General features: G+C 44.0%; 2 protein-coding genes across 6 annotated transcripts in view; one reads left to right on the top strand and one right to left on the bottom strand.

Annotated features, from left to right (window-relative positions):
* ical1 (islet cell autoantigen 1-like) overlaps nucleotides 1-11475 on the top strand; it is a 13632-nt gene extending 2157 nt beyond the window's left edge. For 2 of the 5 annotated variants that reach the window (XM_027179048.2, XM_027179047.2), the window contains 14 exons: nucleotides 1-21; nucleotides 3160-3232; nucleotides 3471-3594; nucleotides 3874-4072; nucleotides 4803-4928; nucleotides 5330-5428; nucleotides 5506-5591; nucleotides 6850-6899; nucleotides 6990-7055; nucleotides 7343-7573; nucleotides 8515-8814; nucleotides 9467-9568; nucleotides 9706-9822; nucleotides 10047-11475. The exon at nucleotides 1-21 is cut by the window's left edge and continues 133 nt beyond it. In XM_027179048.2, the coding sequence (XP_027034849.2) occupies nucleotides 1-21; nucleotides 3160-3232; nucleotides 3471-3594; nucleotides 3874-4072; nucleotides 4803-4928; nucleotides 5330-5428; nucleotides 5506-5591; nucleotides 6850-6899; nucleotides 6990-7055; nucleotides 7343-7573; nucleotides 8515-8814; nucleotides 9467-9568; nucleotides 9706-9821 (1593 nt within the window). In that variant the 3' untranslated portion in view covers nucleotide 9822; nucleotides 10047-11475. Of the gene's footprint in view, nucleotides 22-3159; nucleotides 3233-3470; nucleotides 3595-3873; nucleotides 4073-4802; nucleotides 4929-5329; nucleotides 5429-5505; nucleotides 5592-6849; nucleotides 6900-6989; nucleotides 7056-7342; nucleotides 7574-8514; nucleotides 8815-9466; nucleotides 9569-9705; nucleotides 9837-10046 lie in introns of all 5 variants that reach the window. The other 3 variants (XM_047813797.1, XM_047813795.1, XM_047813798.1) reach the window with 3 other exon arrangements.
* Nucleotides 11476-13153: 1678 nt separating this feature from the next.
* Nucleotides 13154-15000, bottom strand: part of fam117ba (family with sequence similarity 117 member Ba) — a 6303-nt gene continuing 4456 nt past the window's right edge. The window contains exon 8 of the mRNA XM_047813799.1: nucleotides 13154-14254. Coding sequence (XP_047669755.1) covers nucleotides 13966-14254 — 289 coding nt within the window. The 3' untranslated portion in view covers nucleotides 13154-13965. The remainder of the gene's footprint in view (nucleotides 14255-15000) is intronic.

Here is a 15000-nt window from a genome sequence, read left to right as displayed (position 1 = left end):
GATCTGGACGCAAAGTTGGAGGTACGGGACCAAGAACGAGCCGACGTAGGCTAGTAAATTGATGAGGGTGCAACTATTTAATAAGACTAAATACAAATGTAAAAAAGCACTGGCAAGAAAATAAACCTTTCAGAATAGAGTATTAGGACATCATTTATCACGATACTTATATTATAGCATCATTTCGTCGTCGTTAGGAAGTCGATTTGGTTTCCAGGCAACCAAAAGCTTTCAGTTTGCTCGGTGAGTTAGCTGATGGATTTATAATCTGTGGTGTTCTGGATGTGTGTGTGAGAAAGCTGGAGGAGACGCATAGATAGACAGAACAGAGAGAGAGAGAGAGAGATGAAGGAAGAGATGGAGAAGCATAAACATCGCTCATTTTATCGCTCAGCATCTCCTCTGATTTTCAGTTGGATTTTTTTCACAGATTGATCTGTCTGTATCCTCCGTAACGACGATGAGGCCGTTCTTCTGATTATACAGGTCATAACGTGCTCGTATTTGCTAACAAACAATGTCTTTAATGCCAAGCGACTAATTTGCTGCGAAAGAAATCATGGTCGCTATGGTAACGCTATATTTAGACACGTCTAGTTACTCTTCTATAAATAGCTGGAAAAATGATGACAGTTTCAGGCAAATCTGGAATATGATGTGGTTAGGGTTTTTTGTTTTGTTGGACAAATGAATGTCTTTTACCGTTATATCTTGTTCCAAATAACTCAGAAAGGAAATTTTATCATTCTGTAATTGAAATTAAACAAATTATAAACTGACAAGTGTATCAAGTTATACTTATTGTTTAACATTATTCAAGTATGCACCTTCACTGTTGAGAGAGGGTTTTGTGTGTGTGTGTGTGTGTGTGTGTGTGTGTGTGTGTGTGTGTGATAGAGAGAGAGAGAGAACCTGAAGAGAGAGTTAATGAGTAACATGGACACACCAGGGCTTGTTGGTGTGACCTACTGCATGATGGATATGAACTGCGCTGTACAGTAGCTAAAATTCTTTTAGTTTTACTATATGAACGTGTGTGTGCCTGCCTGTGTGTGTGCCTGCCTGTGTGTGTGCCTGCCTGTGTGTGTGCCTGCCTGTGTGTGTGCCTGCCTGTGTGTGTGCCTGCCTGTGTGTGTGCCTGCCTGTGTGTGTGCCTGCCTGTGTGTGTGCCTGCCTGTGTGTGTGCCTGCCTGTGTGTGTGCCTGCCTGTGTGTGTGCCTGCCTGTGTGTGTGCCTGCCTGTGTGTGTGCCTGCCTGTGTGTGTGCCTGCCTGTGTGTGTGCCTGCCTGTGTGTGTGCCTGCCTGTGTGTGTGCCTGCCTGTGTGTGTGCCTGCCTGTGTGTGTGCCTGCCTGTGTGTGTGCCTGCCTGTGTGTGTGCCTGCCTGTGTGTGTGCCTGCCTGTGTGTGTGCCTGCCTGCCTGCGTTGTGTGTGTGCGCGTGCCTGCGTTGTGTGTGTGCGCGTGCCTGCGTTGTGTGTGTGCGCGTGCCTGCGTTGTGTGTGTGCGCGTGCCTGCGTTGTGTGTGTGCGCGTGCCTGCGTTGTGTGTGTGCGCGTGCCTGCGTTGTGTGTGTGCGCGTGCCTGCGTTGTGTGTGTGCGCGTGCCTGCGTTGTGTGTGTGCGCGTGCCTGCGTTGTGTGTGTGCGCGTGCCTGCGTTGTGTGTGTGCGCGTGCCTGCGTTGTGTGTGTGCGCGTGCCTGCGTTGTGTGTGTGCGCGTGCCTGCGTTGTGTGTGTGCGCGTGCCTGCGTTGTGTGTGTGCGCGTGCCTGCGTTGTGTGTGTGCGCGTGCCTGCGTTGTGTGTGTGCGCGTGCCTGCGTTGTGTGTGTGCGCGTGCCTGCGATGTGTGTGTGCGCGAGCCTGCGTTGTGTGTGTGCGCGTGCCTGCGTTGTGTGTGTGCGCGTGCCTGCGTTGTGTGTGTGCGCGTGCCTGCGTTGTGTGTGTGCGCGTGCCTGCGTTGTGTGTGTGCGCGTGCCTGCGTTGTGTGTGTGCGCGTGCCTGCGTTGTGTGTGTGCGCGTGCCTGCGTTGTGTGTGTGCGCGTGCCTGCGTTGTGTGTGTGCGCGTGCCTGCGTTGTGTGTGTGCGCGCGTGCCTGCGTTGTGTGTGTGCGCGTGCCTGCGTTGTGTGTGTGCGCGTGCCTGCGTTGTGTGTGTGCGCGCGTGCCTGCGTTGTGTGTGTGCGCGCGTGCCTGCGTTGTGTGTGTGCGCGCGTGCCTGCGTTGTGTGTGTGTGCGCGTGCCTGCGTTGTGTGTGTGTGCGCGTGCCTGCGTTGTGTGTGTGTGCGCGTGCCTGCGTTGTGTGTGTGTGCGCGTGCCTGCGTTGTGTGTGTGTGCGCGTGCCTGCGTTGTGTGTGTGTGCGCGTGCCTGCGTTGTGTGTGTGTGCGCGTGCCTGCGTTGTGTGTGTGTGCGCGTGCCTGCGTTGTGTGTGTGCGCGTGCCTGCGTTGTGTGTGTGCGCGTGCCTGCGTGTGTGCGCGTGCCTGCGTGCCTGCGGTGCGCGTGCCTGCGTGCCTGCGGTGCGTGTGTGTGTGTGTGTGTGCGCGTGCCAGGTCATAGTAGGTACACTTTTTGTGCTTCCATGGAACATGCTGTCTATTTTAAAGCCTCGCCAACATTCATGACTCATTTATAGCAGTTCTGTTACTTTCCGAGTCAAATTTCATCTTGACCTGGAGCAACACACACACACACACACACACACACACACACAAACAAAACAAAAAACTTACATTTGTGAAATAGACTCAAATTTTCTTGATACCATGACAACAGGACACGTGTAATCCTCAAAGGTGGTGAAATAAGAGATGATGTGGAGGTGTGTGTGTGTGTGTGTGTGTGTGTGTGTGTGATATTTTTCAAATCCGAACATTATTAATCATCATAATAAAAACTGAACATTTCCGTCCCTCAGACGCACAAACGTTGATCTTTCAGGTGGTTTGTCAGCGTTGTGTGTGTTTGTACAGCAGTGTGTGTGATCACCACCTCTGTTTGCTGTAATGTTGATTAGAATAACACACTGTTAAAACATGTGTGTGTGTTTTGGACACATCGAGGAAGTACAGGTCTGCTGTGTGTGTGTGTGTGTGTGTGTGTGTGTGTGTGTGTGAGACAGAGACAGGCAGATAAACAGATTTAATGTCCACTTGTTTTTGTTTCCACAGTTTTTTCGTTCGATACAGATCACATGCACAGAGCTGCTGAAAGTGATAGAAAAATACCAGCAAAGGATCACACGTGAGTGAGATACACACACACACACACACACACACACGCACACACGCACACACGCACACATCCGCGAACTACACACACACACACGTCAGGAGTAACACGAAAGCCATGTTGAGCTTTAACGCAGTTCAAGATTCGCCCACAATCATATCGTGTTTTAATGTCGTCTGAAGTAAAAGTACGTTATTCCATAAAAGTCTAACGGAAGTAAGTCGTCACTTATCTGCTGTCTGACCTGCAGGTCTGTCTCAGGAGGAGAACGAGCTGGGATTGTTCCTGCGCTTCCAGGCAGAGCACGACAGGACTAAAGCTGGAAGCATGATGGATGCCACAAGCAAGGCCTTGTGTACCTCTGCCAAGCAAAGGTATGTACTCTCACACACACACACACATGCACACACACACACACACACACACACACAGCTAGCTAGCTGTTAGTAAAGCTCATGACCTTTAAAACCAGTCAGAACGAGAACGTACTTGTTTCCGAGATGTTTCGTACTAGCAGATAAAATGATAAACTAACTGATTATTTATTTTTTGATTATTTTTCTATAACAGCATGACACCGTGAGTGTATTGTGTATTCAGTACGATGTTTGTCCTCCACCACACCACACCACACCCCGTCCTCTCCCGTGCAGGTTGGCTCTTTGTTCCCCACTGCAGCGGATGGAGCAGGAGATGGAGACGTTCCGGAGGAGGGCCATTGCCGACACGCTGCTGACCATGAGCCGCATGGAGAAGGCGAGGACGGAGTACCGCGGCGCTCTGCTCTGGATGAAGGACGTCTCCCAGGAGCTCGACCCTGACACCTACAAACAGCTGGAGAAGTTCCGCAAGGTCAATAAATCTCGCGATCTCGTTTCAACGAGACAACATTTAACCCCTGACGTTGACTCCGATTAGCAATACATCCTTATGTCCACAGGAAGCAGTACAACTACATTAAAGGTCACTAATAATTGTCTATGCAGTTAAATGATTATTAACAGTTATAGATGCTTAAGCGTTAAATCGGGCAGAAGGTGGAACGCCACGGTGTAAGAAGACTATGAGAACGAGACGCTGTAAAGAGAAAGCAACAGCCAGGTGGTGTCGAATGTCTCCGTCTGAAGTCCTGCTAATAGGACAGGGTAGTGGTTTGAAAGGGACGGCTTCCCTTGCTGCTCTCTGATTTCCTGACTGGCTGCTAGTACAAAGGACCGAGTAACCGATACCTACGTTCACATAGCACACACACACACACACACACACACACACACACAGAGACCGTCTCAGTGGGTCAGGCACATTGACGCTTTGTCTGCTATACATCGATGCTAAATACGTGTTCAAACCTCTCACACACTATTTTCTTTTCTGTTATGAGCCCATATTGAATAATAAATTATGTGACAAGGAAAAAGCTCAACACAAAATGCCCTTTCTTACAACTGAGACATATTAAAGGATGCTGTGCATAAGTATTTACTCCCCTTGATGAACTTGGCTGTCCAGTAACATAGTATCCAAGCTGTCTCTCTATAGAGTCTAAAGCCTATACTGTGTGTGTGTGTGTGTGTGTGTGTAGGTGCAGGCACAGGTGAGGGGAACGAAGGTGCACTTTGATAAGCTGAAGACTGATGTGTGTCAGAAAGTGGACATGCTGGGAGCGAGTCGTTGCAACATGCTGTCTCATTCTCTGTGCACTTACCAGGTATCCGAACTGCACCGATTCATTCACCGATTCACGAATCGAGTCATTCAGTGATTCACTGATTCAGCCATTCAGTAATTCATTAAAATAATCATCCAAAGTTTATTTAGGAATTCACCAGTTTGGTCATTTATTAAATCCTTTATATAATAATACACTCATTTACTCACCGGTTCGTTGGGTTCTTCACGGTTTCACCGGTTCTTCATTCAGCGATTCTTTAATGAGTCGTTCATGTCCTGATTGCTTTCCTCCTTCAGTCTACTCGACAACCAGATCTTTGTGTTTCTATAAACAGATATTTTATCTATAGCTCATTCTCACAGCACGTGGGCGCGTTTGTGACTAGCGTGATTGTCTTTTTTCTCTCTCTCTCTTTCTCTCTCTCTCTCGACTGTTAGACGACACTCCTGCAGTTCTGGGAGAAGACGGCAAGCATCATGTCTAGCATCCACGAAGCCTTTAAGGGATACGTGCCGTATAACTTCACCACCCTGAAGGTCTGTGATAACGAGACGCTGTATAAAGCACAGTGTGTCTCCATGATATCTATAAAATTCACTACTGTGCGTTGCAGGATTTAAGGGACCCGCTGGAGCACCTTTCCGAAGGTCTGTCACTGGACGACGACCAGGATAAAGAGAAGCAAAAGCCTGCAGAGAAGTAAACAAAATACAAATCAGCACTCAAACTTTCTCAGACGTTATGACCGCATCACTGTAAAAACACACAGCAAAACAAGAGACCTTCGATAGATGCTGCGTTTTCTGCAGGAAGGAATCGGTTTAAAAAAAAGAATTATTGTAGATCGGGGGTCGGCAACCCGCGGCTCTTTCGTCCCTCTGCTGAGGCTCCCTGTAGATTTGGAAAATAAATATTCAATTTAAATTTATTTTATTTTACTTAGTTTTAAATAAAATGTAATTCTAAGATTACGACGCTCTTGTATGTAAAAAATTTTGATGTTGTGAATACGGAGAGGACTCGATTAGACATTGTTTGATTAAAACTGTTCCATTTACATCAGGTCACATAAACGCGTCTCGGTGAATCGGATATCGATCCGATCTTTCTACTCCCGCCCAAAATGCTGATATATTTTACCCCATTTCGGGGGTAATTGAAACAGAACACACTTTGGTGTACGCGGTTTTCAGAACGGGATAGAAAAGAAGACGAGTAAACTCGTTACGATGTTTATGCTACAAAAAACAGCGTTTACTGTTTGCTGCGTTTTCGCTGGCGGCAGCAGCGCATTTTAAGCCCCGACGAGACGCCTGGGTGAAAGATCACCTGAGTGACGTACTTCCGTTTGGGAGGAGTATAGCGCTGACGTATGTGGCTTGAACAACCACATTCATTTACACCTGTCCAGTTTCATCTGAAATGCGTCCCAGACCACCTCCTGAAGGGGTTCGTACCATCGGGTTTATATCCGTCTCCAAAACGTTTCAGAGGGCATTTAGACCTGGTCTTATCACTATATCTGATCACAGAAAACGCAGGAAGTGACCAGGGGTAAAAAGCCCCAAAGATGCAACACACTACAATTTTTTTCTATACTTTCCATAAAGGTAAAAACAATATATGCCACAATATATCTTCATTTTAGATGACAAAAAGGTTTTGTGGCTCCCTGTGTTTTTTTTTTTCTGTGGGGAAACTGGTCCAAATGGCTCTTTGATTGTTTAAGGTTGCCGACCCCTGAATTAGGTCAAACGAACACGCTGAAACTATTTCCGCAATGTTTCTGTCTCGGAGATAAAGTAGATTCTGCGTCTCTCTTGCCAACGGCTTACTCACATCGGTGTCAGAGTGCCATAAGTCATTAAATCATCAAAACATTCATCTAACCACTCGTATGTCTCTCCACGTGCGAACCGGTGATTAAACGATCTGTTCATGTATTTATCGTAAACAGTCTTGTGTCACTGGAGGAGGAGAACTCGGGAAAGTCAGCGCTAGAAGCCGGTGTGTATCGTTCACAATTCCGTATCAGTTTCTGTTCTGTAAAAACCTTTAAAAGAGAAACTCATGGGACAAAATGTTCTTCTGCTGCAGGTTCTCTCACTGGTGTTAATCAGGACAGACATTCTGAGGGCTCCTTAGCAGCCAGTTTAGACTCGGGTAAGAATATAAAGCTAGCAGTAAATTGTTCATCTTCTGTATATAATGTTATAGTAGTGTACAGTATATAACGGCGCTATTTTATTCGTAGATCTTTACATTAAGTGTAAAGTTTGTGTATGTGGTGTTTGTGTAGCAAACCAGAAAAAAACTGTGCATTATTGGCTCCTTTTTTTTAATGAATAAGTTGTTTTGTTGTTCAGTAATACGTTTGCATAATGAATTTTTTTCTTTTCCATTTAATGGATGTTTACAGAATTCTGAATTTGCCCCTATTTGTGCCACAGCTTTGTTTGAGCCCTCAGGCCCCGTCAGCACAATCACCACAAACGATGACCTCTTACTCATGACCCTTGACCCTGAGCCTGACCCCACCCTGAGCCATGCCATGACCCCGACTCTGCCTATAACGCAGCCTCAGAGCCACCCAGAGGCCTCATTGCTCCCGGATGTCCAGTCGGACGTGTCTCAGGGGCAAAACATGGAGTCCTTTGTTCCAATACCACTAACTGAGAAGGGTATAAACTCTGAGCCAGCTTGCCCTTTTGCCCTCAGACCTGTGCTTTTAACCTGTCTCTCTACACCGAAAAGCTGCATCCAGCTCTCCTTAACGTACCCCAGCTCTCCTTACAGTACCACAGCTCTCCTTAAAGTACCCCAGCTCTCAGAAATGGTCCATTCTGTTTATATGATTACTCACTTACTCAGATTGTGATGTCACTAAATAGCCTCCACGGCTCTAGACCAATCACGTGCAATATGCAAATTATTTTAGTATGTAGAGAATTTCACAGTGCCGGCGAAGTCTTAATTCCGACGGGTCAGCCGACCGCAGCGAAGCTACAGAGCACGGATTTATATCAGCAGGCTTATTATTTGGATTTGTGTTATCTGATGAAATAAAATAGAATCACTGATATGATGTAAAGGTGCGTGGAAATATGCAAAAAAGCAAATATGTCTAATTTGCATAATATTTTCCTAACCCTCTCGTGAAGCTGGGGTACTTTTTTTTTTTTATATATAGCTTTCTGTTTAACGACCCGTTACGTGTTCCGTCACTTTTTGACAAGCTTAGATTTCTTCACTCTGGCTCTTAAGCTCTTGTCCAAACTTGTTCTGTCTTTAAAATAAAATGTTTGGGAGAAACATTTCCAAAACGTCCTCCATCCTCCTTTTGGAGACGTCTATAGCATTTGATCTTTTCCCACTTTGTCTTTATCTTTATTTCTGCTGAATTTTCCTCTCTGTGTTTATTTCTTAACGAACAACTTATTTGGATGTCTGAATTGATGCGTTGAGCAAAAACAAAGAAGCGGCAGTTACGGTGTTGACGGTTACGTCACCGTGTCCATGCTGCCGGTGAGACAGAATCGGTGTGAGAAACGGGAAAGAAACAAACAAACAAGACGGTCTGTTGGAGTTGATTTATAACAGGCTTTATTTTTTCTCGCTCCAGTCGGCAGGGATTTGCTCTCGGACCTCATGCGGCACTCTGACCTGGAAGAGGAAGAAGGAGTGAGAGGTGATCTGTCCTTCCTGCAGGATCTGCTGAGCCCCGGAGCCTCCAGCGGAGCTGATGACTTCAGTAAGGCGTGGCAGGATGCTTTCGGCTGCTTCGAAGCCCCTGCGAGTGTCCCACGTTCCACACACACTGCTGCAGCGAGCAGCACCGACGCACCTCGCGCTCCCTCACAGCCCCCGAGTCCCACCGGATTCCTGCCTTCACAGCTCCTCGACCACAGGCTCAGTACCACCGGTTAGAGTCCTACTCAACACACACACGCACACAAACACACACACAGAGACACACCCGCACTCACACAGTCACACTCACTCACACAGTCACACTCACTCACACACACAGAGACACACACACACACACACACACAGATACACACTCACTCACACACACACACATACAGTCACACTCTCTCTCACACACACACTCACACACACACACACACACACAGATACACACACAGTCACACTAACACACACACACTCACTCACTCACTCACTCACACACACGCACACAGAGACTCACACAGTCACTCTCACACACACACACTGTCACTCTCACACTCACACAGAGACACACACACAGAGCCACCTAGTGGTCCATATATAAATAAATTCTTCCACATCTTGGTATATTTCCTCATTTCTGTAAGGTTCATTGTACGTTTTATTTGTAGTGAAATGTGGCTTTTAAAAACATAAAATATTAATAACTGGTTTTAGCTCAAGTTTATTTTATTTTTGTTACATAATTAAAATGATCAGTGCATATGCTAATTAAATATAAAAAAACAGCTAAATTAGTTAATTGTTAGGCAGTTAGTAGTTGTTATTATTATTATTATTATTATTATTATTAGTTCACCATTTCTCACTCCTTGTTAAATCAGGATGGATGACTCCTCCCATGTTGCAAGCTCCTCCCCTTCAAGCTCCACCCACTGTTGATCAGGTCCCGGCTGCACAGAACAGCTCCAGGACACTGGACAACGGTATATAAGTGTTGTTATGTAATTATTATTATAAGATTATATATAATAAAATATAATATATAGAATATTATTATAAGATAAAAGTGTTAATTAGTTATTATTATCATCATTATTATTATTATTTTTATTACCTGTAGCTCCTAAAGGTGGATCTCGGGACATGTCTGCATGGTTTAACCTGTTTGCTGATCTGGATCCGCTTTCCAACCCTGATGCAATTGGACGAAGTGATGAGGAGCTGCTAAATGCCTGAGGTGCACGAGTGTGAGTGAGTGAGTGAGTGAGTGAGTGAGTGAGTGTGAGTGCACGCGAGAGTGTGCGAGAACTTATTGTCTGAACAGGAGCTAACTTGTTTTGCAGACTTGTGCTTTTTTGGTAACTACAGTTAGATACAGTGTTCTATTCCTTACATATTTGCTATATAAATACTATAATAATAATGATGATGTTTTTTTTTTGTTTTTTTTTTGTTTTTTAGGAGAACAGAAGAAAAAAAACAGCTGCATATTCTTTGTGCTGAGTCCCACTGAGCCAAGGATGGAGCCTGGAAAACCTGGATCAGCCTTTTTGTGTCTGTGTGTGTGTGTGCGCACGTGCTCACTCATAGAATTACATATTAATCCGCTTTGCATTTCTTTTGCAAGTTTTGTTTTCTGTTTTCTTCTTTTTTAATAAAGAAGACCGCACTGTATACTGTACACGAAAGCCACAGAGGGATGTGGAGGTGACGACCGTAAATCTACACTTAAGAGCGAGTTTCACGTGTCTGTAAATAATCAAACACTGGAATGTTTTATAAATCAACTGTAGATCATTTGACGGACACGTTTCTGTCCGTGTGAAACACTACGCTCACTACGCTCTGCGCGATTACAGAACAACGAGCGAAAATGGGAGCAGACGTCTGCCTCAGCTAGAATCAGGGATTTCTGATTAAAGACTCGGCACGAGTGAAAAATCCCTGATTATAGCTTTAAATAAAAGATAGAAAACAAGAAACGTGTGTGTGCTCACGTGGCACAGAGAAAGGAGATTTTTCTACTTATTAACCCTTTAAAGTCTAATAACCTGCTTTAAAAATGCATACATGGAGTTCAAAGGGTTAAGTGTGTGTGTGTGTGTGTGTGTGTGTTGTATTTTGTATTATATCTAAATTTACTTACAACCACCAAGCTCCAGCAACCTATACATTTGAGTGCAAATGTTTGTGCCCCCCCCCAATCACTAAATAAACTGATAGGAAATAAAATTTCATGTATTTACTGTTGTGCTTTCATCTGTGAAATATCACATGAATGTAGCGTGTTATAACGTTGTGTATTAATGTTAAGAAAAAAAAAGCTGAACACTTTGAAATATTCAAATTAAAACAAAGGAAAGGGGCACAAACTTTTGCACTTTCGACCTACGTGTGCAATCTTTTATCCTCTCCGTGCACCTAAATCCACACTGTTACGTGTGATCCTTTTATTTGACATCTGATTATCTAACGGTTGTAAAAGTATTAGCACCCATCGTCTACGGTTTTTCAGGCTTTCGCTTTTACACATGCGTGCAAACTGATCTTACATTCCACTTTTGCCTGAATGCACATCGATGCTTCTTAACTCTGATATTTAAAAGAAAAAGAAATGGGAAAAAAAAAAGATTTCTACATTGCCTTGCACTTTTGATTGTGTTTAAAACCTTTCCGACTTCATAAAGAATGTACACCGCACCGTTCACGGCTGCGTTCGACTCGATTTATTTTATGCAATCATCGATTTATTCTCTTTTTTTTTTCTTTCTTTCTTTTTTGATCGATCATGTGACAATTTACAATGTTATGGACAGATGTGATCTTTACAGTGACTGTACTCGTGAGACTGACGGCCGACCAGACGATAAAATAAACTCATTATATTTCACCAGATTGTTTCAGATGTTTTTTTTTTCTTTCTGTCTTTTTTTTTATTCAACAATATTTTGCAGGAAGTCAGTTTCCCGATGGAAGGCTTTTAAGACGTAGCTTTTTGCTCTCGAGGAAGATTCGCACACACAAACAAGTAAGTACTAAATGCGTCATTTGGCTCGTTTGTGTGGTAAAGAACCAAGATCCACTTCGTTAAATATTCTAATTGAAATGTTTAGTTGTTGTTGTTTTTTTAAGGCAGTAGTACACGAGTTTTTTCCCTCTATAATATCCGACTCTCGTTAAAGGAAGAGAAGTGAGCGTCACAGTATGATGCGTTACAGTATTAAGATGCTACGGTTGTTTCCTCTCCTTTCGGTTTGCCGTCTCTTTGTAAACGTTTGCGTCATTCCTGTTTATTCGGTTTCTCCAGAGTCACTAGTGCACTTTCCATCTCCGTTTTTTTTTTCTCAAGTAAAACCACCTTCTGGTTGGAAAAACATACTTTCATCAGTCATGTAATCTATATTTCTAAGCCTTAGTCTGTTTTTAACATCTACGTTAATGATATAAATAAATGAAAAGAAATCACCGTTTTCTTGTGTATCGACTATGACGCGTATCGACGTCTATTTTAAGCTGACGCTATTTAACGCGTACTTTAATTCTACATATGTTTCGATTCTGTTTTTTGAGCACAAACATGTCACGTTTATGTCCTCAAAGTGATCGGGTTAGTGCATTTGTCACTTTCTGACAAGCAATACAAATTTTCACAAAACATCTGGATGGAAACATCTTTCCTCTCTGTTGTATTTCTCAACTAGCGTCAACACAGAAAAATCCTCTCTCTCTCTCTCTCTCTCTCTCTCTCTCTCTCTCTCTCTCTCTCTCTCTCTCTCTCTCTAGCCTAAACATTAACAGTATAATTAACATGACATAGCACCAGGTTCCTTTTCTTTCACCAGCGATTCATATAAAGCATCTGATCGTCTAAAGGAGAAGGGACTCGGCTCTATACGCTGTGGACTGGTTCGGGATCCAGGGGTCTCATTTATCCAGCGTGTGTGGCGAAGTGTTTTATTCCTCTTTCTTTTATCCACAGCAGTTCAAAGAAAGACACATCATAGTCTGAATCCGGTTACATTTCACATTCGAGCAGCTATAAACAGTCATGACTTCTGATTTTAAATCGGTCTGAAAGTTTATAGTTTACAGCAAACTCAATACGATTCTTGAGAAAAACTGTATAAAGTCAGAGATTTACCTCTGACTGGTGCTTCTGTAAATGTAAAGATAACCAAAAAACTTACAGAATTTGACAGCACCGCATTTTCAGAACACGTTTCAGCCAAATTCATCTTATCTCAAGTGGTTTAAGTAAGAGTTGAAATAAAGTAAAAAAAAAAAAAAAACGCTAACTAACAGTATTTAAATTGTATTTTCATGTCATCTGGAATTAGTTTGTTGACTATATTTGCTTTGCAGCAGCTGGAGGAAGTTGTTTACCATGTATGGCAGAGATGGGGGACTCGAGTCATATGACTTGATTCGAGTCAGACTTAAGTCGCATATTTGAGACTTGAGACTTGCTTGACAAATATTAAAGAAAAGACTCGACTTGACATTCATGACTTGAAACTTGACACGGACTTGAGTTAAATGACTCAGAGATGGGGGCTCGACTTGACTCGAGTCAGGCTTGAGTCGCATATTTGAGACTTGAGGCTTGCTTGACAAATATTAAAAAAAGACGACTTGACTTTGACTTGACGTTCATGACTTGAGACGTACTTGTGACTTGCACATGTGTGACTAAATCCCACCTCTGATGTATGGTCAGTAATTTTCTCATTCATTGTGGATATCCGTATGCGATATAATAAAATACTAGTTTTGTAGTTTGTACAGATTAAAGTTGATTAATAAACGTAATAAATGAGACCCCTGGAGAGGTAACGTCAGAGCTGGGTTTAGGATTAATGCTGCTACAGGCGGTGAGTTTCAGGCACGGGATCAGGATCTTTTTTGTTTGTCCGTCCCTGTTATTAGCTACATTTTTTTTCTCTTTGCATGTTAACTACTCATAACACACACATAGTGTACATACACAGCACACTGGAGTCCCTTGTTCTTCTAAGAGTCCAAAAAAAAAAGTTAAAGGAGGGATATGTACAAGGGAAATTGGCTCTTGAAAGGCTTTGATGGTCGACTGCGAGAAAACACCGAACGTAAAAAAAAAAGAAAAAAAAAAGAACACTCTACTTTACACACGTCAAGACGTCACAGCCTCGTCCTCATCCCTGACTGACAGGAAAGGTAAGACACATTAGCGTCACGTTAACCATCTCACATTCAAGTTTCAGTTAGCGATTTGGAACAGTTGAATAAATCGAGCCCTGATGCAGTCACAGCTTTGAGATTTGGAATCACATGAGGAAATGAGTCTGTTTAGTAATAATGCAGGTGATGAAATTCCTTGACTGCTGGAGATTCGAATGGGAATCTAACCCTCGGGCTCCTCCAGGTGGCGTGGGAGGCAGGGGGACTGGCGTCCTCGTGTCAGGACGGGGCCGAGAGAAGGGGACAGGCTGCGCACTCCGACCCCGCTGAGAGGGACGAGGGAAGGAGACAGGCTGCAGTACGTCACGCCGCCGCGGAAGCTCAGCTCCTGGGTGGGAAGCAGCGGCTTCAGGATGCTGACGAGACAAAACGCAGAGCCGCTTTTGGGAATGAAGTTCACCTTGTTCCGGTCCGGACACAGGTACGGAGGGATCTCCTGCAGAGGCCTGGGCCTGAACAAACACACACACAACTCTGAACTTCTGCAGCAAATCAAACCAGAAGAAACACATCATTGCCATGCAACTGAGCTGGCTCATGTCTATATCTACTGTTCGTTAGCTCAGACATTAGCTCCTCCCACAGACACCGTAAGTGCGCTAAGATATCTGGCAGTCATCTGCTCTGGATACTGCTACCAATACTGCTAGTGCTACTGCTGACTACTTGAATACTACTACAGCTAGTACCCTTAGTACCCTTAGTACCACTAGTCTTACTACTGCTATTACTCCTGTTATTGCTGTTATTACGAATATATTACAGCTGCTTTCACTCCTATTACTACACTAGTAAGATTCTTACTCCTTCTACAACTGCTGCTATAATTATTACAGCTATTACTCCAATAACAATACTACTGATATACAGGAGTTATGAAAGTGAAAAAGTGACAAGTGAGTAAGTACAGTGACCCATACTCAGAATTTGTTCTCTGCATTTAACCCATCCAAAGTGCACACACACACACAGCAGTGAACACACACACACACACACACACACCGTGAACACACACCCGGAGCAGTGGGCAGTCATTTATGCTGCGGCGCCCGGGGAGCAGTTGTGGGGTTCGGTGGCTTGCTCAAGGGCACCTCGGTCGTGGCCGGCCCGAGACTCGAACCCACAACCTTCGGGTTACGAGTCAGACTCTCTAACCATTAGGTATACTACTAATACTAATACTTTTGCTATTACAGGG

This window comes from Tachysurus fulvidraco, chromosome 5 (assembly GCF_022655615.1).
Source record: "Tachysurus fulvidraco isolate hzauxx_2018 chromosome 5, HZAU_PFXX_2.0, whole genome shotgun sequence".
Classification (NCBI taxonomy): Eukaryota; Metazoa; Chordata; class Actinopteri; order Siluriformes; family Bagridae; genus Tachysurus; species Tachysurus fulvidraco.
The sequence above is the reverse complement of the archived record's forward strand: the minus strand, read 5'-3'. Positions and strand labels throughout refer to the sequence as shown.